A 20,509-nucleotide genomic window follows, 5' to 3' on the forward strand; every position below is an offset into this window, starting at 1 on the left:
TTCAACCCACGTAGAGATGAATACCAGGATCCCTCGTCCAGTTCCTCAGGCGGAGGTGCCGAGAAAGAAATACATCATGCGTAGAAAATCCTGTATACCATGAAACGCGTACAACTTGTCTAGACAGCCATAATATATCCTCATTGATCTCCCTGTAAAGCACGCAGCTGATCATATATTCTGATATCTTTGCTAGACAGAACATAAGGCCTGTAGAGACTGAGTCCTTTCAGCTCCTGTGATCCGCATTGTGAGCGGGATCTAAAATCAACGTTCAAATAGCATGTTATGTTATAGTGCTTTTCCCGTACCGTCTCAATTGTCAGCCCATGTCTTCGCCCGCTACTGCGCCTTCCTCGCAGCGCTGCTGCCGCGTCCAACACCCATGCCATACTGATAGACGAGCTGTCCGCCTAAGTATGCCGCGAAAAAGCTCGCGGGCAGCGCGAGGGCTGCACTGATGGCAACGTTGGTCGTATCAGGCACGAAGCCCGTCGTACTCCTCCTCACCCACCAGTTGTATGCCGCACCAAACAATGCAATGTCGTTGACAAGAGCATGCGAGACTCCAGCCTGGGCCTTCTTGGAGCTAAAACCATCACGCGCGATGACGGGCTGGAGCTCGAGGGCGCCGGAGATGACTGCCGGGATCGCGGTGAGGAGCGTGAGGATGGTGGAATAGTAGGAGAGCGTGGGCAGAAGAGATGTCGGAATGGCAATGTCGAGGGTCTTGAACACGGTTGCGACAGTACCGGAGGTCGCCGGTGTCACCGAGGCTAGGTAGATGGCATCGAGAACTCCCGTCAGGAAGGTAAAGGTCAGCGGGAAGTGGACCGTCGCGGGATGCTTGGGATGTCTGTTCTGTTAGTACTCATAATCCATACTGCAATGAGGTTACTATACGCACTTTCCGGACATTGTGGTTTGTGAGGTGCTTGAGTATTGTCTAATTGGCGATGATTTTGCAGTGATCGGGGTCGGTTACTGCGTATGTCTTTGGCGGGCTTCAAATATTGTGGTTGAGCTGCGGAGAGCCGAACGCGAGGCACAACAGACCGGCTAATGGCCAATCACATGCCGGCTTACTGTCAGATGCATCCCATGCCGTACGACGGACGTCATTGACAAGTCGTGGAGTGAGCTGTCCGAAAGAAGTCAGGCGTCCAAGCATGTCCCGCGGCTCTCGTTTCGGGTTAGGGCTGCGAGCTCGGGGGCTGGGGCTGTAACGCGGTCCGACGTGAGCGAATCTCCTCGCCGCGTCGACACGGCACAATGTGATCTTCCCCGGCACGAGCTATTATCGACATGATTGAAGAACATCCCAAGGGCGCAACGCCGGTGCAGGTCGATTGGCAGTCCGACCAATATTGGAGGAACCGGAGGCTAAGCCCTGCGCAGCTGCAGGTACACGACATTAGACTTGAAGATAGCGGATGGAGAACCAACTCGGACGAGATGTTGGAGATGCGTGAGGTCTTGAGTTCTACATTGCTGCCGGCTTTGGGAAATAGAGACCGTTTGGCCAACGCGATCCCTTACGAAGAACTCACCAAGAACAGAAGTGAGCAGATGAATCTACGCAACTTGGCTAATGAGTATGGCTGGATGAATTGCCTGCGAAGCAAAGACGTGCAACAAAGCGTAACAGATCCTGAGAGCTTCAGGAAGTGCCGTTGGATACACATCTCCAGCAAATTCTCCGACTATCTATCTGGGTGCCTGCTGGCTTTGTCCGATTGGAACGAGAAACCTTCGCAAGTTGTAACAGCATTGCAGCGACTCGAACACTGTGTGTACCAGCAGGAAAGATTTTCCAAACATGGCCGTTACTTTGCGCCCTTCTTCCAGTATTTGCATGGCGGTGTTGTCGACAAGAAAGACTGCACCAGCGACCCAATGCTTCTCAGCGTTCCTTTCCTCGATTGGTCGGTGGAGGGTGAGCCACCACCTTTGAGATTCCAAATCGATCCACGTGAAGGTTATCAATCATCCCGCAGCTCATCACATCTTCTGAGATCCATCTTGCAGCACTTCTATCGCCTCGAGGATACGGCAGATCGCGAATCACAACAAGTCTTCACAAAGCACAAGCCATGGTTGACAGATCGCAACCTCGACCTGAAAGTGCGTCGATGGTTGGTTCATCTTATCCATTGGTGTTTTTGAACTCACGCTGACTGTGCACACCCGCGCATAGGTACGGGCATTATCCAAAGAGCCTCAATGTCGATGAGTTATGGGTCTTGGTTATCGATGCAAGGCATATTGTCACATTCTCTTCCAATCAGTCGTGGAAGTCTCGATGGCCACCTCTTCAACTGTCAGCTCGTATCATGGAGATCTCTTTCAGAGGAATCCGTAATGCATTCGTCAATTCCTCGACTGAGCAAGACTATACTGCCACCACTCACGTAATAACTTGTCTGAGTGGAAGCCTGGGCATGTTGCATCGAAGCTTCTGGTCAGATATTCCTTTATGCCTGGCAGATCGTTACGCAAGCTACCTTGGCCATCTTCAGTTTCGTTTGCATCGAAGCCCTTCTACATCTCTCGTTATGCACCTTTTGCAAGTCCAAGAAGAGCTAAACATCATCATACAAATCATGCAGCAGCAAATGGATTTGATCAAGGAATTACAATTGGCATCGAATTCGGGCAGGAACCGTGGCTACTCGCACAGCTCGGCAAGAGAATTCCACCAACAGAACGCGACTTCAATTCCTCGGTCGGGCATTGCCACTTACCGCCAGATGTCTTTTAGTCACCTCTCAGATCCTAGCGCACAGCTTTTGGAGAACTTGCAGCGCGAATACATCGATCTGTGTGATCTTCGAGACAACAGTAACACGTTGATCAATAGAACGATCCAGCTAGTAAACATTCGTCTCGAGGACCATGGCAAAGCGATTCTGGTCTTCACAATCATAACTATTATATTCCTTCCTCTCAGCTTCGTTTCATCCTTCTTCGGCATGAATTTTGCCGATATACGAGACATGGACAGAACCCAAGGCTTTTTTTGGATCATCGCCGGTAGTTTGACTGCGGGCACGGTTGCATTCGCAATGTTCCTAGCGTTTTATGGTAGTTCCATACTAGACTGGTTCATTGCGTGGAAGGAGAATAAGAAGAGAAGAAGTAGATCAAAGAAAACTGCTTTGAAGGAAGCAGCAAGAGGGATCAAAGCGAGCGGTATCAAGAATTTCGAGGTGTTGGACACCATGAGACCGAGATAGCCGAGTGGTTTTGATTCCTTACTGCAGCGTATTGACAACCTACGTGAACTTTTCTCCAAAGCACAACTCAGGTACGCACATACTTCTAGTACTGTAATCACATGCGTCTGATTGGCGGCCGTTGTGTCCTCGCCAATCTGACGGCTAAATTACGCATCGAATAAGAGTTCCAAGATACACCAGCACATGGTCCCGGGAGCAACAACCCGATGATCCTTACAGGTACGAGCCTCAAACGGTCCTGAATTCGAGATGGCATTTGCGATGTGCTTATGAAACTCACGACTGCCGATCAACCATATACATCGCTCTGCTCCTCGTGTAACTTCTCTCCAATCCGGATCTCGCTTTCATTTATCTCACCCAGATCTACTAAAGAAAACCCCTCATGTCTCATTTAAACGCCATGCGCCCCTGAAGATAGCCAACTTGCGTATATCTGACTTGAGCGTGCCAAGTGCACCCAACCAATGCGAAGGCGCGCATTATCGATGACCTGTTTATGTTCATTATCACTACGTAGTGAGAACGCCTTTGGAAAGAGATGGACGTCTTGCAGGGCTTCAAGTTGCCGAACGCAATTTGTCAATTCGACCTGTCGGGCCAACCGAGACGGATGAAAGGGTAGACAAGATGCGCTACACGCCTTGTGCGAGAGCGCTGGAGATTTGAGGGTATATATAGGCTTGAGAGGGGACGTGAGGAGAACACTACGAGACCAAACACACGTCACGACCCAGGCTCTTTATCTTTTGGTATACGTTCAACCAACATGAAGCTCTCCACGCTGCTTTTTGGCAGCATCGCTACACTTGTGGGCGCGCAATTGGCCGCCCCATACACCGACGTTAAGAGCAACATAACTTTCCAAGCTTACCGTCACAGTACGGGTTACTTCCTTGGAGTTGCGCTACCAGAAAATCCCGCTGGCAACACCGACTTCATCGTTACGATCGGCGGCAAGGGAAATGGCTGGGGTGGAGCGAGCCTGGCAGGACCGATGAAGAATGCACTGTTGGTTTTGGCGTGGCCGAACAACAACACAATCGTTAGTTCTTTCAGGAAAACAAAGTGGGTATATTGCTTTGAAGCTCCGTTGCAGCTTTACATGATCGTGCATCGATACTGACGCAGCCCAGCCAATATGGTTCACCCCCCGTCACCACCGGAACCTTCACACAATTGCCCATCGCCAACGGAACATATACCAACAGTACGCACTGGACCTATACATTTGTTTGTTCAAAATGTATCCAATCCGACGGTACAACCTTCGCCGCTAACGATAACACCACCGTCTTGGGCTATGCACTCAGCTCTGCCGCCCCCTCCCAAAAGGGCAATGCAGCTAGCTCGGTGTCGAAACATTCCTCCGAAGGCCAAGCCACATTCGATCTGGTCAAAGCTAGAAGCAAGGACTTTGCTACGTGGAAATCTTGGGCTGCACCGAAGGTTGCAAATGTACTCTAGAGCTGATGCAGCTACCCCAGGACGTAGGCAAGGCACTGAAGGACGGTAGCTAGGAGAATAGCGGTATGGCTGATTTCGGCGTTGAGGATCGGATGCGAATGCGGGTTTTTCAATTATGCGTTCGCTTTAAAAGGATCACAGCAACAATCACGTTATGCCTCCTACCAGCGAGACCATGCATGTCGTTCCAGACCCTTCTAAGGCTCCCTGGTGTAACATGAAATATTGTCCTCGGCACTCACAAAACTGTGCACTTCAGCCTGAAGAGAAAAAGCGTACCCCAGCACTCGGCAATGTGCGTGCTTTTCCTAATAAGAACCAGTCTCGTATAATATATTCGACCTCTATAAGGGGCAGCCTGCTATTGGCTGCACCTGCATCGTGGTTGTCTCAGCGCGGATGCATTACCACATCTACTTGCACGATCAAGACAGCCTTTCCGTTCAATAGCTTACCCTGGAAACAAGTATGAGCACGATTAGATCTAGGCGCTCCAGGACTCAGACCTGAGCGATCGATTTCGCTCTCCAGCGCATAAGCAGTCGTTTCACGAGCCGATTCATTCATTGACCACTCTACTATTACGAGCGCTACGGAAGCCTATATAGCTGTGCATAGCAGCTCCGACGAGCCCGAAGATCATTATCCTTACGCCGGGAAAGCCTAGTTCAGCCGCCTCAGTGTGGGGCCCCAGATCTCTTGTCGCTGGGCCTCGACTCCTCGCAACCATCCGATCTTTACGCTCACCTACATTAGGATTGCTACCGACCCGAACCTGACAGAGCATATCGACAGCCTGCTATGGGTCTACCACTCCTGTTGCGGGTTCTGCCGCTCATTGCCCTCCTTAATGGCGCTTCGGGAGAAACAACTGCTGCCATCGGAACCTTCGCGGATGTCAATACAGAATGCAAGGCTTGCCCTCACTCCCTCTGCCCGAACATCCTCGCCTACGAGCAAGGTGAAAGCGCCAATGTCACATGTTGGACGCGCGGCACACGCATAATCGACACGACACTCTGGCTGCGCTCCACGTCCGACTGCTATGTGACCGAATACGACCTGAACGACAACATAACAGACTACACCTCTGCCCTTCCCTACTGCGGTCCGGGCTCGGAAGACGAGGATCTCACGCTGGAAGATGCAACCCTAAAATACAAAACCGAGTGCAGAATCTGCCCCACGATCAGCTGCGACACCGTCGCTTATCTCAAAGAGGATACGGACGTTGAGCTGACGTGCTGGACGCCGGACGGACAGGTCATCATCGACGACCCGTACTGGATGAAGACCACGAACAACTGTTACGTTGCGCAGAAGAACCTCTACTCCAAGCCTGACATAACCTACCTTGATCCATGTGGCCCGATACCCTATCTGGAGATCGAAAAGCACTTCAACGAGAATGGAACCAGCGACGTTGACAAGAGAGATGCTGCGCCTGAGCCAGGAACCTTTGCTCCGAGTTATCTGATTAACGTCACCGTCGGCGAGAACTACGCGCTCTGCCGTAGTTGCGCGCAGGAGACGTGCCGGGTCGAGAGGCGATATGTCTTTGATCAGGAGGTTTGGCTGCAGTGTTTGGTAGACACGAATGGGACGTGGTGGAGCGAGACGACGGATTTCTGTTATGTGAAGAACTCAGACTTTTGGCAGAGTCCAGAGGGCGACTGTGAGTTTGACATTCCTTTGCTATGCTTTGCAGAAGCTGCAAGTGGGAGTCGCAGAGGATGTACTGACTATTGGTAGACTATCGGAATCCGCTTTGCGAATACTTCGAGGAGCCGGGCGCTGGACCGGGAGATGGCGATGACTAGATCTGGGCCACAATGAACAAAGATACGCGATGGAGGGAAGAGTGAAATAGGTGGACAGGTGGAGTGCTTGGTGTCAGACACTGGCAATGGGGTCGTGCACCAAAGGTACGTAGGCATAAGGCTGCCATGTCGATGCAGTTTCGCCCGCGACGACTAGAACGCACCAGCACTTCGAGAAGGACAAATGAATGTGTATAGTACCAATCCAATCAATCTTCTGCATCTATCTCGCGTCGTGCTGAAAGCATGGCCAAGTTCGAGGCAGATGCTGGGATATGTGCTTTTAGTGATAATCACCGGCAATGCTGGCTATCCGAGGCAGCGATACCAATGATCGAGAAGAAGGAGATGACCCAACCGTAAAACAAAAGTCTATAACAAATGAAAACCCTAAAGTGAAAGGAGTTGTAGATCCAGATATCAGAGTGTCACAAAGAGTTTGCCCCATAAACCAAAGTGACAGCTACTAGTTCCAGTCCGAGTCTTAATCCATGGTATATAACTGCAGTGGCAGATGTCCCAAATGAGCAGCCGCGTACAGTTAGGAAGGAGTGTGTAAGTATGTTGCTGTCTCTTCTCAGCAGTGGTGACAATTGAGACCAGCTATAGAAGAGAAGTCTCGACTGCAGCACGCTGATCCGTACCTGCATTCCCCGCTGAACTGCCTTCCCCACGGGTGGGGTTCGTGTTGTGGCGACGCCAATAAGCCTCTTCATTAGTGCGACAAGAGCTGAGAGCGACATACTCGCTCTCAGGTGCGTACCTTGAGGCAGCGAGGCCCAACTTTGGCTGCAAAGCAGAGTTCTGTTTGGCCTTCTTGAAGGAGTACTTGGGTTTGGAGCGCTGCATCGAAGCCTGGGAGCCATTCGTAGTGCCCGAATATAACGAGATCTGCGAATTGCGACGGAGGACAGTCGGGGCAACGCTCTTCTTCTCAGTCTCAGTAAGCGTGGTTGCCGGAGCAAGGACCTGGGCCACGGCCGACGCCGGCTCCTCGGTATCAACGGGGTCAACAAGCGAGGCAGGCGGGTCAAGATCGATCAGGGTCGGAACAACTCGGTTGGTGGGCACATTCTGCTTCTCTACGTCGTCCCTCTCACGTCGCATGCTCGTGAGTGTCGAAGGGTCCGGGAACTCGCGCGGGCCAGGCATGTCTATGTCGTCATCGTGACCGGCGTTCTGCTTTTTTGCCAGCATGCTCCTCTCCACCCAAGTCGGTCCACGAATCTGGATTGCTGTTTGCTCTTTGTACCACCGTGGAATCTTCGTGAAGCCAGTCACTTTTTTCAAGACATCCAGGGTAGGCATCTCGTGCTTGTACAGGCACCGGCCTCCGTATGCGCACTCTCCATATTGTATCCAGTGATTGCAGTGGGTTTTGGGCGGATAGATTGGGCGCACGGGGGATACGCGTGGTCCGGGATGCCAGAGCCTGTCACCATTGTTGTCATTTACGAATATACCCTGGTCAGTCCTTGAGTAGAGAGGGCGATGGGTTTTAGGGAATGCCTCGGAATCGATACTGTTGCTTGCATCTCTTGCAGCAACATTCTCATTCGTGTCAGGTAGCGGATCACTTGGAAGGGGTATAACATGTTTGTTCGTCGGAGCTTGAAACATCGTCTCTCTCGATTTGTCGCCATGCGTCCCAGTCGACATGACACGGCTTTGTTGCGCCATCCAGGATGGCTTAGTGCCCAGGGATACAGGATTCAACTGGGCGTCTGTACCTTCATCTTTTCTTGTAGAGTATCGTTGATACTTGGTCTCGGGCTGCTCGACGCTCGTGGTTGTATAAAGGGAGGCAGGACAAGAGCTGGGTACGCTGTCCTTCTCTGATTGTTGGACATCTACGTGTTTCTTGACGTTGTAGTCCGGTGCTCGGTAGGTTGGGGGTGTCGGAGTCAAGGTCAAGGTGCCCTGGGGCATGGAAAGCTCGGCCGGAAGTAAGGTCGCAGTTTCCGTTACTCCAGAGACGCGTTGCCAGGTTTCATCAGAGATCTGTTGCTTGCTGAGTTGTGTAGGGACTCCTAGAAGTCGGAACGGCAGCTGGTCGACGGGAATGAGTGGTATCAGCATGTTCCCCGGGCTCCTTTCGATAAAGTAACGGACCCTCTCCGGCAGAGCTGGAGGCGATGGTATAGACTCTTGTTGGACAGCCATAGCGATGAGGACAAGGCCAAGGAAGCAGTGGTAAAGCTTAGATAGTCGCCGAGGCAGTGGCAATTGACAACACCCAAGTGAAAGTACGACCAAAGAGAAGTTCAGCTGCTCTAGAGCCGGTTTGAGACTGCAACTAGGACTTTTATATATGCGCATTAGGTCATCTCGTCGAAGCCTGTGCGGGGATTGATCACAAACAGGGGAGTGCTGAGATTGATCACAAACAAGACATATGGAAAGAGACGCAGCAAATTTGGTTTTCGTTTGTGAGTACGTAAAGTAAGGTCCAGAGGCATTGCGCTTGGATCATGACAGCTTGCGGCGATGTGGTGCGTTGTATCTTCCGCGTGGGAGAAGGCTGCTCCCACCCGACATGTTCGGTCCGAGCAGAATGTGTGCGACATCACTTGGAGTCAAATTGGACGCTCGTCTATCGCGCCCGCATAAAGGTGCGTTGAAGACGTCCGTGAGCCGCGTGGCGACGATTGGCTGTATACAGGCAAACAGTGTGTTCCAGCCTGCGAGGCCCAAATCCCAAGTCCCAAACTGCCGACAAACAGAATGAGCTACGACGTCTCACGGGCTGGACTTGGCGCATCCATCGGAAGTCAAGGTACAATGCGGGCTCTGGCAAACCGCGCCTGCCAGCGAGAGTCTGCCTGTGCCGTGGTTTCAAAAGGCACAGGTAGCCGCGTCCGCGGAAACAGAAGCAACGTAACGACCGCTGCCTTGTCGAGGTGGCCTGAACCACGGGACACGCGCGGACATTGGTCTCCTAGGTCGGCAGCACAAAGAAAAAGTGCATCGGGCTCCTACGAGCCCATGATATGTAGGTTGTGTAAAGGCACCTGGGGACAACATGGAGGCGACGGGGCGGTCCGCGCGAATCCCCCGTGCATGCGAGGCTATCTTGGATGGTGGCGCAATCCAGGTGGAGCTGGACGCTGCAGAACACGTTTCCTGGGCGGCACTAGTCCGTTCTAGCCATGCACCCAGCCTCTTCCTCATCCCCTCGGAACCAGCCTTGCAACTCAAAATTTTGACGACATAGCGTATGACGGCCTACGGTCTCGTCTCCTTCAGACCCTCGAAGGCGGTGTTAGCAGCGCACGCTCTGGCAAGTGCTTCCGATGCTCATCGTATCTCAACCGTCGTCATGGTGCTCCGCGGGACCTGACCTGCGATCAATTGAGTTCAGCCATGGAACATACGCCGACTCTCCGTCGTTGTTTTCATTCGTCTCTGTTTACTGTAATTTCCTTGAGCTCTTGCCCCACGATCCCTCTTCTGGACGTCCCCGACGCTTGATATCTGGGGCCCTTGGATAAACTTTGGAGCAGACTGGAGCCGGTCGCAACCAGTGGCAAGGTGATGTGCATGACCAGCGGTTCCTTACAATTGCCGACGGCTGCAGGAGTCCACCTAGCAATTCTTGGGGCGCTACTTGGATCCTGCTCTAGGCCAAACGAATCAATTGCAACGGAACATTGCATGATTCAGGGCACAGCGTCCGCACCATGGACCCGCACTGCACGATGCGTACAGAAAATAGCTGAAACCTTGGACTTCATGAGCCACTTTCCTTGACTTCGGAAGTGCGCCACTGTTATCTTTGCGCTATAGTCGCATGTTTGCCCTTGCTTCTGTATTGCTGCTACAGAGGCAGCGACGCATTCATGACTTCCATTGGCAAATTTGAAAATCTCAAAGTGCAGCTTCGGCACACGAACGGAGCTTCGAGCTCGTAGAAGATCCCGCGCCCGATAGCATCATGGAAGGACGCGGCAACGAGGTCCTTGCAGTAGCAATCTTGTTTCTTGTTCTGACATGGCTCACTATGAGTCTGCGCATCTACGTCCGCGGCTTTATGTTAAGGACGTGGGGGAACGATGACTGGGTCATGCTCGCAACGGTGGTACACTGCCCGGTATCCTTCCACTTCTTGAATTGCTTCACTAATCGTGCTAGCTCATTTTTACTGTGTATTTGGGGTTCCAAATGGTTGCGGCAGCCCATGGGACCGGCCAACATCGAAACAACCTCAGTGATCAAGACGCAAAAATTGCCCTCCTGGTACGTGCTATGGCTTGGTTCTGGCGCATGTGACTAAATCCATCAGTTCTGGTATCTTTGTGAGCTGCTGTATGTGATAAGCAGTTGCACTCTCAAAATCGCCCTCGGCATCTTCTACCTTCGCGTTGCTCTGCAGCGCTGGCATGTCTTTTGCATCAAGCTTCTGATGGCAGGTACCGTTCTATTCGGCTTTGTTTATTTCTTCTTGGTCATGTTCCAGTGCATACCAGGTCAGTGGCCATCTGTCCAATGCTTCGTTACTAGCTGACAAGAACTAGTGTCCGAATTTTGGAACGTTCATCCAGCGACGAAGCGTTGCATCGATACAGGTCCTACACTGGGCATCACTTATGCATTAGGCGCCGCCAACGCTGCAGCAGACTGGGCGTTCGGGACCCTCCCGATCTTCATTGTGTGGAGCCTGCAGATGAATTTGAAGATGAAGGCCCTCACGGCTGGCATCCTTGCTTTTGCTGCGATGTGTGTATCCTAGCATTGTTCCAGGAATCAAATGGCTGACGGTCCCATAGCGGTAGTATTGCAACCATGGTTAGGATGCGGTACATCCACACTCTTACTCACGGAGCGGACTTCCTCTGTACGTCTATAATAGTGCAATTTTACCTGGAGAGATTCGCTAACTTTTCGCAGATGCAACGGTAGATGTGGCTATCTGGAGTACTGTCGAACCGGGTATAGGAATGACCGCAGGAAACATGGCGACCCTCAGACCCCTGCTGCAAAACTTCCTTTGGCGTCTGGGACTAGCATCTGCTCCCAACTCAACAAAGGAGAGAGTGGTGCGGAGGTCCGGCCTAATCAGTGGAAAAAGCGAGCATAATCGCAACCGGCGTGGATTTCGTAGGAGCCTCGAAGCGTCTGACCTCACGCCGGATGAAGGCAGCACGTTTACAACGATTACTGGGCCTAAGCAACATCCACGCAAGATGAGCTGGCCGCAATTGAGCCGGCCACTTTCGGTACCTACCATGGAGCTAGAGAAGATGGTAGGTGGGATACAACACTCCACTGTAGTGGAGCAAGAGATAGAGGGACCACCACGATTGCATTTGCGTGACAGTCTGCGGAACAGTTTTACACATGGGACTATATTGAGCAAGAAGCCGCCAGTAGACGAGTCCAGCAACGCTCTGTGTCCGAAAACGAGGGAGCCTGCCCGATCACAAGCGACGCAATAATGCAATGGTATAGTAATATACACTAAAGACTAGTTGTCCATGGCCATCATTAACAGTCGGTATACCTTCGCAAACGATAGCGAGAAGCTGCCCAGCCGTACGGAAGTCGCGCTTGAAGCGCAGACAAGAGAGGGAGAAAGGCGTTTGCAGCACGCATCCGCGACAAGCTGCGCCACGACAATTGGCTGGTGTGAGTGCGAGTTTCAGGTGTCCATGAGACAGCGTCACGAGATCAGAGATTTGCAGAATACTTGCTTTTCAACTTCGTGAAAGCAATACCTACTTGTTGCGGGTTTCCAACTAACGCCTTCATGGCCTGTTCAAGACTATAAAATCGACACTTTCGATCATCCCACTCTCGATACATTTCCTAAATTCATCCATCTCTACGACTACGCCAGAGCACTGATCGGACTTCACGGGAGGTATACCACTTCATTTGATCCGATCATCTCCGAGCGCGCAAAGAACAAGGCACCAACGAACAAATCAGCGTCAGAGAAAGACCTCGCTTACTCACTTACTGCCGCGCAAGATGCAATCCACACCACGCAACCAGCAGGGCCTGCTAAAGACGACCTTCAACTATTCAAGCTCCTCTGGGACGCAACTATTGACGCCATAGCAAAGGTGCTTGAGGATGGTAATCTCGACCTTGAGGTCTGCGCTGGGGCATCATTGGGCTGGCAGCGGGATACATGAAGCCAGAGACAACTTTGCATACAAACACGATTTTTTTTCTGCGTATCAATCACGCCTTTAGCAGCTTTGGGGAGCTCCCGTTCCCTGACATCACCTCACAACGGCCGTGCATCAGGAGTGTCGCCAGAGCAGCATGCTTATTTGCTCACTAAAGCAAGGCGCGAGATACATGTCTGCAGTAACTTGTTGCTACAATAGTTCAGGAGATATTGACGGACAAGCATTAGATGGTATCATGGGCTTGCAATCGCAGAAAGGTGGATAGGGCATCTGACAGTCAAGGAAGTTGTACCTGGGGAGGCAAAGGTGCAGGGCGTAAGGGATGAAAGCATTTGAACCAGGCGCAAGGATGGAACGGATACACTCGGGCAGACATGGAAAGCGACTATGGCGGAAGCAAGTATTCATCATAATGCTTGAGACGAGCCTTCATAAAGAGATCGGACCACAGACAGGCAGCAGGCCACGAGAGAAGCGCGTGCCCTGCGCGAACATGACTTACGACAACGAGAAACACGCAATATCACGTATGACTGCATTTATAGTGCTTCAGTCGAATAGAGTAGTGCTTTGTTGGCATGTACGATAGTGTAATGGACTTCCTGGAAAACACCTAGCATGCTACGCCGTGAACCCCTCCTTCTGCCGTCCACTTGCAGCTAGCTTTTCCTGTGCTCGTCATGTTAGAGCTTGTATAGAGCGTGTAGTTCTTGTAATCGATGTTATAGCAGGGTTGCCTGGTCGAGCAGCTTACGCTCGCCGTCGTAGTCTTGCCGTCCAAGTAGCCCGTGAAGTTGACAAAGGCAACGTTGTTGACAAGCATGTTGGAACTGTTCAGATTCAGCATCCTCGCTGCACCGTGCATGTACATAACTTACGTTCCCGCGAAAGACCCATTGTCTCCGCTGTTCTGCGTTATCACACCTCCACTCTTTGCTCCCCGCACGATGAAGTTGCTGAACAGCATATTCCTCACACCACCCCATCCCGCACCTCTGGGCTGATAGTCGCTTTCGTAGTCTCGGTCGCCTCCTTGAACCAGCTCACCTACCCAAGTCTTGATATACACCGCGTTTCCGATCGAATTCTGGGCGCCACCCTTGATGATCGTTGCCTGGTCAATGTGTACGTTCTCGACGGAAGAATCTTCAAGGTATTGTCCAAGGGAACCAATAGCAATGCCGTTACCGGAGTGGCATGTTACATTGCGAATGAAAATGTTGTAGGATCGAGGCTTGATAGCAATGCAATCGTCGCCGCCTTGGTATACAAAGTTTGTCAGTACAATGTTGCGAGAATCCATTGTGTTGAAACCATCCGTGTTCTGCACCCAGTTCCAGCCCGTGGGCGCTTCGGGGCTAGTCGCGTTGGTATAGATGTTGTCAAATACCATGTCTGTGCCGTTTTGGATGTTGATGCTCCAGAGCTGCGGCTGGACCACATGGAAGTTCTTCACAGACACGTCGGAAACGTTCCAGAACATAAAGGGCATGGGACGCCCCGGACGGGTAGCTCCTGGGGTGACGGGGGGGTTGCCCCGCTCGTCGAAATACCAGAGTTGACCGTTTCCTAACCGAATTAGATCCTCCCTATGGGATTCTTACAACCAGCACATTACGTACCATTGATACCTCCGGTACCGTAACCGTCGATGCGGATATGATCACCAGTTATCACGAAGCCAGCCGCGTGATTCTGGAACGCAATGTGATACGAGTTGTTCCTCCAGTAGTCGAGGTCCTGACTGAATTCCCATTCGCCGTGCCAATCGATTGTTACATCGTTGAGCACTGGGTTGAGCCGAGAGTTGATATGATATGTGTTTCCGGCGGGGAAGACAACATTTCCGCCGTTATTGCAGCTCTTAAATGCTTTCAGGATTGTAGGCACGTCGTCTGTCGCGTTGTTTTTGCCGGGATGGACTGTACATGTTGGCCGCCCATTACGACTACTGTGAGAGATGCTTTGTGCGCCAGCTAGGCCGAGGACTGTCAGCAGTGATATTATAGATCTAGTCATAATGTTTCTGACAGTCGCTTGTCAATTTGCAGAGGGAACGCAGTTCAGCGGCGTTAAGCGCATGAAGAAACAAGATACCTATGGTATTTATCCATTGCTTATGAGATCATCGCATTAGAGCCATGGCCCTGACTAGCGATATTATCAACTCAAGCTTTACCTATAGTTCTTAGGTCTCCAGGTTTTGGACGATCCTCTGCGGGGAATGCGGAGCCCGAGACGGAGAAATTGGCAGCGAAGCGGGTTCGGGACAAGTTCACCCGAACGCACACTCTACTCCTCGGAGGTTACAAGCGTGTGACTTGCCATATTTTTGCTCATGTACTCTATGTGAACTCTGGAAGTTGTGGAACAGACCATCGGGAGATGCGCATTGAAGTTGGACGGTCGTCACATGCACGAGTAGCAAAGAGAGGGAGGGAATCCAATGAGTCACCGGGCTCGCTACATATCCGCGGCTTCTAATCTCGCATACCACGCCGCAGACACCGTGCGCATAAATCCCAGAATGTCAAACACGAGAAACGCAAGCTCATAAGGATTTCCCATCAACATTGTCAATATCAACTGCAACATCTCATTGCATAGTTTATGTCTTTTTTACTTGTTATAGTTGAGTACAATCTGCTTGGAGGGAGTGTGGTTGACATACGCGAGTCGAGAGATTCAGAGCGCATTGTTATCGTACTTGGAAACTTACGAGTACAACTCTAAACTTCAAGGTGGTGGAGGGATGTCGAAAGCTATGCCTACAAACCAACGCAAAATAACGGAGCACTTACGCCCAGATCCTCGAATATGTGCACTATATGAGCCTGCCCCCATCCACCGGTAGGTCAATACCTGTGACGAAATCTGCCTCATCGCTACAGAGATAACAACAAGCATTTGCGATATCTCTAGGCGTACATCCTCGACCCATAGGTTGTGGAAGATTCGATTCAAACTCTTTCTGGTCCTCGGGAAGACCCAGGAACCGATTTTGCCTGAAAATGACTGGTCAACAATCTGACAAAGTACGATAGACTTTTTTATGTGTCGCAGCTGCAAAAAAAAGGGTATGGACATACAAACCAGTTCCAGGTGCGAAAGTTGGCAAGACATTATTGAACCGAATTTTATCTGAGGCATACTCAAGAGCCAGTGATTTGCTGGCGAGCATGACAGCGGCTTTCGACGCATTGTACCACCTGGATATGATTCATCGTCAGCGAGAAAATGGGGAGCACCCAGCCTAGAGAGGGACGTACGTCAAGCCCAAAGTTGGGCTGACCGCAGCTACCGATCCGATTGTGACAAAGGATCCGCCGATGCCCTTCTTCTTTATGTATGGAACCAACACATTGTATGAATGGTATATCGCCTTCACATTCACTGCGAACACGAGGTCAAACTCATTCTCAGTGACCTCAACCGTAGCCTACGCAATCCTCTCGTTAGTATTTCAATGCTTACATGACGTAGTATTCTTCACCTTGTTACGATAGCTTGTACCCGCGTTGTTGATGACGCTGTCAAGCCTCCCGTATTTTGTGTCGACGTATTTCAGCAACGCTTGCCAGTCGCCTTCCTTACTCACGTCACACTTTTGAAAATCGCACCCAAGCTCTTTCGCAGTTGCACTGCCAGATTCATGCTTGAGCTCGGCGACAATGACCTGAGCACCTTCTTCCACGAACTTCCGTGCTGTCCCTTTACCCAGGCCCCCACCACCGCCTGTGATAATAGCTACCTTTCCCGCTAGGCGCTTGCCCGTAGTTGCTGTGGACAGAGAGATGTGACGACAATAGGCAAGCCTTTGAAGCTGAAATCTTATGGGGCTTAGTGTGGCTTTCGAGTGTGCTCTCCACCAATTTCCTGTGAGCCGCAACGGGCTTGAAGATGACAAGATCATCGTACCTGTGGCGAAAATAAGGATATACGATTCGACTGAGAGTTTTTGAGTATTGATTCGGATTTAGAGGCAGTGGGACTTTCCGTTCGAGATTGAAAAGCATTGGTCGCAAAGCATCCAGTGTCTGATAGGACGGTTGACGCGGACCGTCCACCTGGGTGATGCCCCGCACCCGCATGCTATGACTAGCTCTTTGCAACTCTGCTCACGAGGACCTCATCAGAACAACCTTTGTGTTCAAAGCACCTTTATCTGATTACAATTTTTGTGTTAACTAAGCGCTACGATACATCCAGTCCCTCCTCCATAAGGGCAGCCCACGGCCTCTCACGGGCACCACTCTGTTGTCTTCTTCGACTGCAGAGTGCAGGCATATTGCTGACTATTTAAGCTAGGCTAGCATAAAGGATGTACTGAATCTCAATCAAATGCCAGTGGGAGCAGCAGTACTGGACGAGGCTCCAGAAGGAGGTCCGCCACCCATACCGCCACCTGAACCGCTCGTTGCAGTCATATTCACACCAAAGGTAATGTAACCCACCATACCATTTGCCTCATCGACACCATCCAATGGTTCAACTGCAATCTCATAATCGAAGCCTGACCCGACAGTTTCCGTAAAGACGCTGTCCTCATCATTCGTTGTCCTCTCGATTTCTGTGTGCTGCGAATAAGGAGCGAGTGCCATGATCTTCTGGCTCAACTCTTCAGAGAAACCGATCTGTCCGGTGGCCCTGGTGTTGGACGTGACAATCGTTCCATTGGTGCGAACAGTCCATTCAGTATGGGCCTGGACGTGAATATGGATGGCCCTTTCGACGTAGAAGCCGGGGAAGATGGTCTGCATCTCCATCATGCCGTTGTCGTCGGTAGGCCACATTCCACGCAGGAAAGTAGTGGCATCCGTGTGCAGATCAAGTTCGCCCTGGCCGATGGTGACGTTCAGCTGATCGAGAAGCTCCTCGAAAGGCGTGTTGGGACTAAGCCCAGTAAAGGAGGAGTAGCTGCCGGTTGCATTGCCTGTAGGTTTGTTAGTATCGGACAGTTTAGCCTCACATCGATTCATGCGAGAACGTACAGTGCCACATGTCGATTAAGACGTTCGGTGCTGGCTCGCAAGTGTTGACATCCAGAACACCAATATCCAAGTATAGAGGGATACCAGCCTGATCTTCAGCCATGTTTTGCCTAAGGGTCTCGCTACGTGGCCACACGTAGGGTCCAGCAGTGACTTCAGGTACGAGTAGGCAGGTATCATTCTGGATGGTGGTGTAGTGTGGCGATTCGGTCGTAATGTTTACGGTGGTGTCGCGAGGGATGATGCTAGCACCCAGAGAACGCTTTCTGAGCGAACGCTTCTTGCGCGCCATCATGAACGCTCCCGCCTGTGCAGCACATCGCTTGTTAATGGCAGAGCGAGCAGCAACTTCGCGGGCTGAGAGCTCGTGGTGAGGATGAGCCGCTGTGGCGAGTGCGAGAGACAGTGCAATGAGGGAAGAAGAAGCACGCATTGTGGAATGAACGAGTGAAATAATCAGGGGCAAGAGTGAACAGAGGCGATTTGTTGTGCAGAGAGCGAAACAAACAAAAGACGACTTATAATATTCCCTTCTAGTACCCTCGTCACTGTTGTCTCCTTTCTAAAGGAAACGAACATGGATACACGTAACTGCCGTACCCATCAGTCTGTTTCGACTTCAGATAGACTAACGTCCGCCATTACTGCAAAGTTGTCCGCAGGCAGTGATAACAACATAGTCCAATCGCAGAGCCCCAAACTGTAAAGTGGAAGACTGTGCTCAAATGTATGAGAGTTGATTGGATTGTATGGACGCGTAAGGCTGTGGGGTCAACGGCCCGCCGAACTTAAGCGGGCTTGTTTCCGACATAGCTGTTGTTTTGCCAAGATGTTTTTTTGGACAAAGCTTTCCCAGTATGCGTACCCCCTGTTCAAGATGGTGCGGCTCTGCGTTCTTTCGCCAAACAGAACGGCAACCTGGTCCGCGGCGGATTTCGATTTGGGCAAATATGGAATATATGCCAGGGTGCCTGCAGATAATCTATAAAGATATTAGTATGATCAATGCTTCCTACGCTTTCGAATATTTATTGGTGAAGTAGGTATTCAAACTCAACGCTGGCAGATATGTTTACTTCAGAGTCTCGCCCCCTACGTAAGGATGAGTTCAAGCCCTGGAAATTAATGAAAAGTGATATGTCAAGGCCCAGGATATACTGTGGGATTGTTATGTAGGGATTTGGGGCATCGAAGCCATGGAGACCCAGCTGTTGCGTCCCAACGCGACGATAAAACCGGCCGGCCCTACTGATGGCTGACCACAGTGTTCTAATAGAATGAGCGATATAAATTGAAGAAGATCGAGATCTTCATGGAAGGCCTTGAAAGCTAGTCAGACGGATGCAATAGGATAGATCTACGGGTATGGAGGATCTGAGGATTCAGTGACCTTGGCGTGGCCGCTTTTCGAGCACCAAATCGGCAACGTGCTAGCCTCTCTCACACTTACCTCGGCACAGCGCGCCTCCGCCGAACAACTCGCGCAGTCAGATGCGACAAAGCCAACACAAGCACCACAAAACACGCCTGAATCCCATTTGGATATCCTTATCAAACGTTTCGAAAGACGATCACAGTACAGTCAAGAAAATCGCGGGGAAAGAGCATCATGGCAGAAGGATATAAGTACGAGTACTTCAACGTGACCTTTCCAGCGGAATACGTTGCCCATGTCGAGATCAACCGGCCAGAGAAGTTGAACGCATTTGTCGAACAGTAAGTACGATTCTCAACCGTATAACACCTCCAATGGAGTTCTCTTGTCGTTGTTCGAGCACCTTAGAGCTGCGTTCAAAAATCCCAGTTACATGTTGACATCCTCCAATGCTCATCAGGGCTCCTGATATGCTGCATTTATGCGATCGAACAAACGCACTGACAAGTTTTCAGAATGTGGCTCAACTTGTCTACCATAGTCAAGCGCCTTTCTCATGACTCGAATATCCGTGCTATAATACTGACTGGCTCTGGCGATCGCGCGTTCACAGCAGGTCTGGACGTGACGGTACGCCCCGCTCTTCGACTTCACAACGCTTGATGATTACTGACCAAAACTCACAGGCAGCTTCTCAAGGCACCCTCTCACAGAATAGTTCCGATTCCGCTCGCACAGCAACTGCCCTTCGCAGACACATCTTTGAGTTCCAAGACTGCATAACAGCGCTGGAAAAGTGCGAAAAGCCTGTTATCGCGGCGCTCCACGGTATCTCCTACGGCTTGGCCCTCGATCTTTCCCTCGCCTGTGACATCCGGCTATGCGCTGCAGATACGCGTTTCTCCGTCAAAGAAGTCGACATCGGACTCGCTGCTGACATCGGCACGCTCTCCCGCTTGCCCAAGGCCGTCGGAAACTTTAGCTGGGTAAAGGACGTGTGCCTCTCAGCTCGCATCTTCGGTAGCGCCGAGGCAGAGAAAGTCGGACTTGTTAGCGGGGTCTACGGCGGAAAAGCAGAGGTGGTATCAGAGGGATTGAAGCTCGCGAGCTTGATCGCAAGCAAAAGTCCGGTTGCTGTACAGGGCACAAAAGAGATCCTGAATTACTCCCGCGACCGAAGTGTAGAGGAAGGTTTGAGGTACACCGCAGTTTGGAACCAGGCGATGTTGCAGACGCAAGACGTGAAGGATGCCATGTTGAGTGGGCTGCAGAAGAAGACGCCTAAGTTTAGTAAGCTGTAGATGTAGAAGAAACATCGGATACTGCAGACGCTTTCGCGATTGTCAGCTTCTAGCCATGGTCTCAGCGTATCTAGATGTCCAAACGGTGAACAACTCAAAATGCCAAGACCTCGGTTGAAAGTAAACCCGGCCACCGGTCGTTCTTGTCCTAGAGCTTCAGAAGATAGTCTACCTTGACC

At 51.1% G+C, this 20,509-nt stretch overlaps 10 protein-coding genes across 10 annotated transcripts; 5 read left to right on the top strand and 5 right to left on the bottom strand.

Moving 5' to 3' along the window:
* Nucleotides 1–150: 150 nt before the first annotated feature.
* Nucleotides 151–1,121, bottom strand: CC84DRAFT_1210713 (uncharacterized protein). Its single transcript, XM_018182310.1, has 2 exons — nucleotides 908–1,121; nucleotides 151–856 (listed from the first exon to the last, which is right to left on the bottom strand). The coding sequence occupies exons 1-2, from the start codon at nucleotides 916–918 to the stop codon at nucleotides 343–345; spliced, it is 525 nt and encodes a 174-aa protein (XP_018028989.1). The 5' UTR covers nucleotides 919–1,121; the 3' UTR covers nucleotides 151–342.
* A 141-nt stretch (nucleotides 1,122–1,262) lies between these two features.
* CC84DRAFT_1264842 (uncharacterized protein) lies at nucleotides 1,263–3,511 on the top strand. Its single transcript, XM_018185343.1, has 2 exons — nucleotides 1,263–2,135; nucleotides 2,198–3,511. Exons 1-2 carry the CDS (start codon nucleotides 1,306–1,308, stop codon nucleotides 3,234–3,236), a joined length of 1,869 nt encoding a protein of 622 aa, XP_018028990.1. The 5' UTR covers nucleotides 1,263–1,305; the 3' UTR covers nucleotides 3,237–3,511.
* Nucleotides 3,512–4,008: 497 nt separating this feature from the next.
* CC84DRAFT_1132428 (CBD9-like protein) lies at nucleotides 4,009–4,729 on the top strand (the record flags this gene model as incomplete). Its single annotated transcript, XM_018175934.1, has 2 exons — nucleotides 4,009–4,307; nucleotides 4,376–4,729. 2 exons carry the CDS (start codon nucleotides 4,009–4,011, stop codon nucleotides 4,704–4,706), a joined length of 630 nt encoding a protein of 209 aa, XP_018028991.1. The 3' UTR covers nucleotides 4,707–4,729.
* A 748-nt stretch (nucleotides 4,730–5,477) lies between these two features.
* Nucleotides 5,478–6,526, top strand: CC84DRAFT_1234196 (uncharacterized protein; the record flags this gene model as incomplete). Its single annotated transcript, XM_018183805.1, has 2 exons — nucleotides 5,478–6,381; nucleotides 6,459–6,526. The coding sequence occupies exons 1-2, from the start codon at nucleotides 5,508–5,510 to the stop codon at nucleotides 6,524–6,526; spliced, it is 942 nt and encodes a 313-aa protein (XP_018028992.1). The 5' UTR covers nucleotides 5,478–5,507.
* A 332-nt stretch (nucleotides 6,527–6,858) lies between these two features.
* CC84DRAFT_1169996 (uncharacterized protein) lies at nucleotides 6,859–7,908 on the bottom strand. The gene has a single exon (XM_018179805.1). The coding sequence runs from the start codon at nucleotides 7,832–7,834 to the stop codon at nucleotides 7,130–7,132; it is 705 nt and encodes a 234-aa protein (XP_018028993.1). The 5' UTR covers nucleotides 7,835–7,908; the 3' UTR covers nucleotides 6,859–7,129.
* A 2,552-nt stretch (nucleotides 7,909–10,460) lies between these two features.
* Nucleotides 10,461–11,961, top strand: CC84DRAFT_1158537 (uncharacterized protein; the record flags this gene model as incomplete). Its single annotated transcript, XM_018177053.1, has 5 exons — nucleotides 10,461–10,604; nucleotides 10,809–10,992; nucleotides 11,041–11,242; nucleotides 11,293–11,360; nucleotides 11,414–11,961. 5 exons carry the CDS (start codon nucleotides 10,461–10,463, stop codon nucleotides 11,959–11,961), a joined length of 1,146 nt encoding a protein of 381 aa, XP_018028994.1.
* A 939-nt stretch (nucleotides 11,962–12,900) lies between these two features.
* Nucleotides 12,901–14,682, bottom strand: CC84DRAFT_1234214 (putative extracellular exo-polygalacturonase; the record flags this gene model as incomplete). The annotated part of the gene is made up of 4 exons (XM_018183806.1): nucleotides 12,901–13,493; nucleotides 13,542–14,232; nucleotides 14,286–14,558; nucleotides 14,592–14,682. 4 exons carry the CDS (start codon nucleotides 14,680–14,682, stop codon nucleotides 13,277–13,279), a joined length of 1,272 nt encoding a protein of 423 aa, XP_018028995.1. The 3' UTR covers nucleotides 12,901–13,276.
* A 659-nt stretch (nucleotides 14,683–15,341) lies between these two features.
* On the bottom strand, nucleotides 15,342–16,576 carry CC84DRAFT_1234228 (NAD(P)-binding protein; the record flags this gene model as incomplete). The annotated part of the gene is made up of 4 exons (XM_018183807.1): nucleotides 15,342–15,678; nucleotides 15,757–15,872; nucleotides 15,933–16,102; nucleotides 16,157–16,576. 4 exons carry the CDS (start codon nucleotides 16,574–16,576, stop codon nucleotides 15,488–15,490), a joined length of 897 nt encoding a protein of 298 aa, XP_018028996.1. The 3' UTR covers nucleotides 15,342–15,487.
* A 274-nt stretch (nucleotides 16,577–16,850) lies between these two features.
* CC84DRAFT_1191725 (aromatic compound dioxygenase) lies at nucleotides 16,851–18,087 on the bottom strand (the record flags this gene model as incomplete). The annotated part of the gene is made up of 3 exons (XM_018181201.1): nucleotides 16,851–16,933; nucleotides 17,063–17,596; nucleotides 17,655–18,087. The coding sequence occupies 3 exons, from the start codon at nucleotides 18,085–18,087 to the stop codon at nucleotides 16,851–16,853; spliced, it is 1,050 nt and encodes a 349-aa protein (XP_018028997.1).
* Nucleotides 18,088–19,111: 1,024 nt separating this feature from the next.
* CC84DRAFT_1169999 (delta-delta-dienoyl-CoA isomerase-like protein) lies at nucleotides 19,112–20,346 on the top strand. Its single transcript, XM_018179806.1, has 3 exons — nucleotides 19,112–19,370; nucleotides 19,545–19,659; nucleotides 19,716–20,346. The coding sequence occupies exons 1-3, from the start codon at nucleotides 19,264–19,266 to the stop codon at nucleotides 20,328–20,330; spliced, it is 837 nt and encodes a 278-aa protein (XP_018028998.1). The 5' UTR covers nucleotides 19,112–19,263; the 3' UTR covers nucleotides 20,331–20,346.
* The last annotated feature ends 163 nt before the right edge of the window (nucleotides 20,347–20,509 follow it).

The sequence above is a fragment of the Paraphaeosphaeria sporulosa genome (genome assembly GCF_001642045.1).
Source record: "Paraphaeosphaeria sporulosa strain AP3s5-JAC2a unplaced genomic scaffold CC84scaffold_18, whole genome shotgun sequence".
NCBI lineage: Eukaryota > Fungi > Ascomycota > Dothideomycetes > Pleosporales > Didymosphaeriaceae > Paraphaeosphaeria > Paraphaeosphaeria sporulosa.

What these genes read in the sequence shown, in the direction of transcription:
- CC84DRAFT_1264842 (XM_018185343.1), top strand. Translation starts at nt 1,306, where the DNA reads ATGATTGAAGAACATCCCAAGGGCGCAACGCCGGTGCAGGTCGATTGG. An exon ending in GACCTGAAAGTGCGTCGATG is followed by an intron (nt 2,136 to 2,197) that starts GTTGGTTCATCT and finishes ACCCGCGCATAG; the next exon opens with GTACGGGCATTATCCAAAGA.
- CC84DRAFT_1169996 (XM_018179805.1), bottom strand. Translation starts at nt 7,834, where the DNA reads ATGCCTACCCTGGATGTCTTGAAAAAAGTGACTGGCTTCACGAAGATT.
- CC84DRAFT_1169999 (XM_018179806.1), top strand. Translation starts at nt 19,264, where the DNA reads ATGGCAGAAGGATATAAGTACGAGTACTTCAACGTGACCTTTCCAGCG. An exon ending in TTGAACGCATTTGTCGAACA is followed by an intron (nt 19,371 to 19,544) that starts GTAAGTACGATT and finishes ACAAGTTTTCAG; the next exon opens with AATGTGGCTCAACTTGTCTA. An exon ending in CAGCAGGTCTGGACGTGACG is followed by an intron (nt 19,660 to 19,715) that starts GTACGCCCCGCT and finishes CAAAACTCACAG; the next exon opens with GCAGCTTCTCAAGGCACCCT.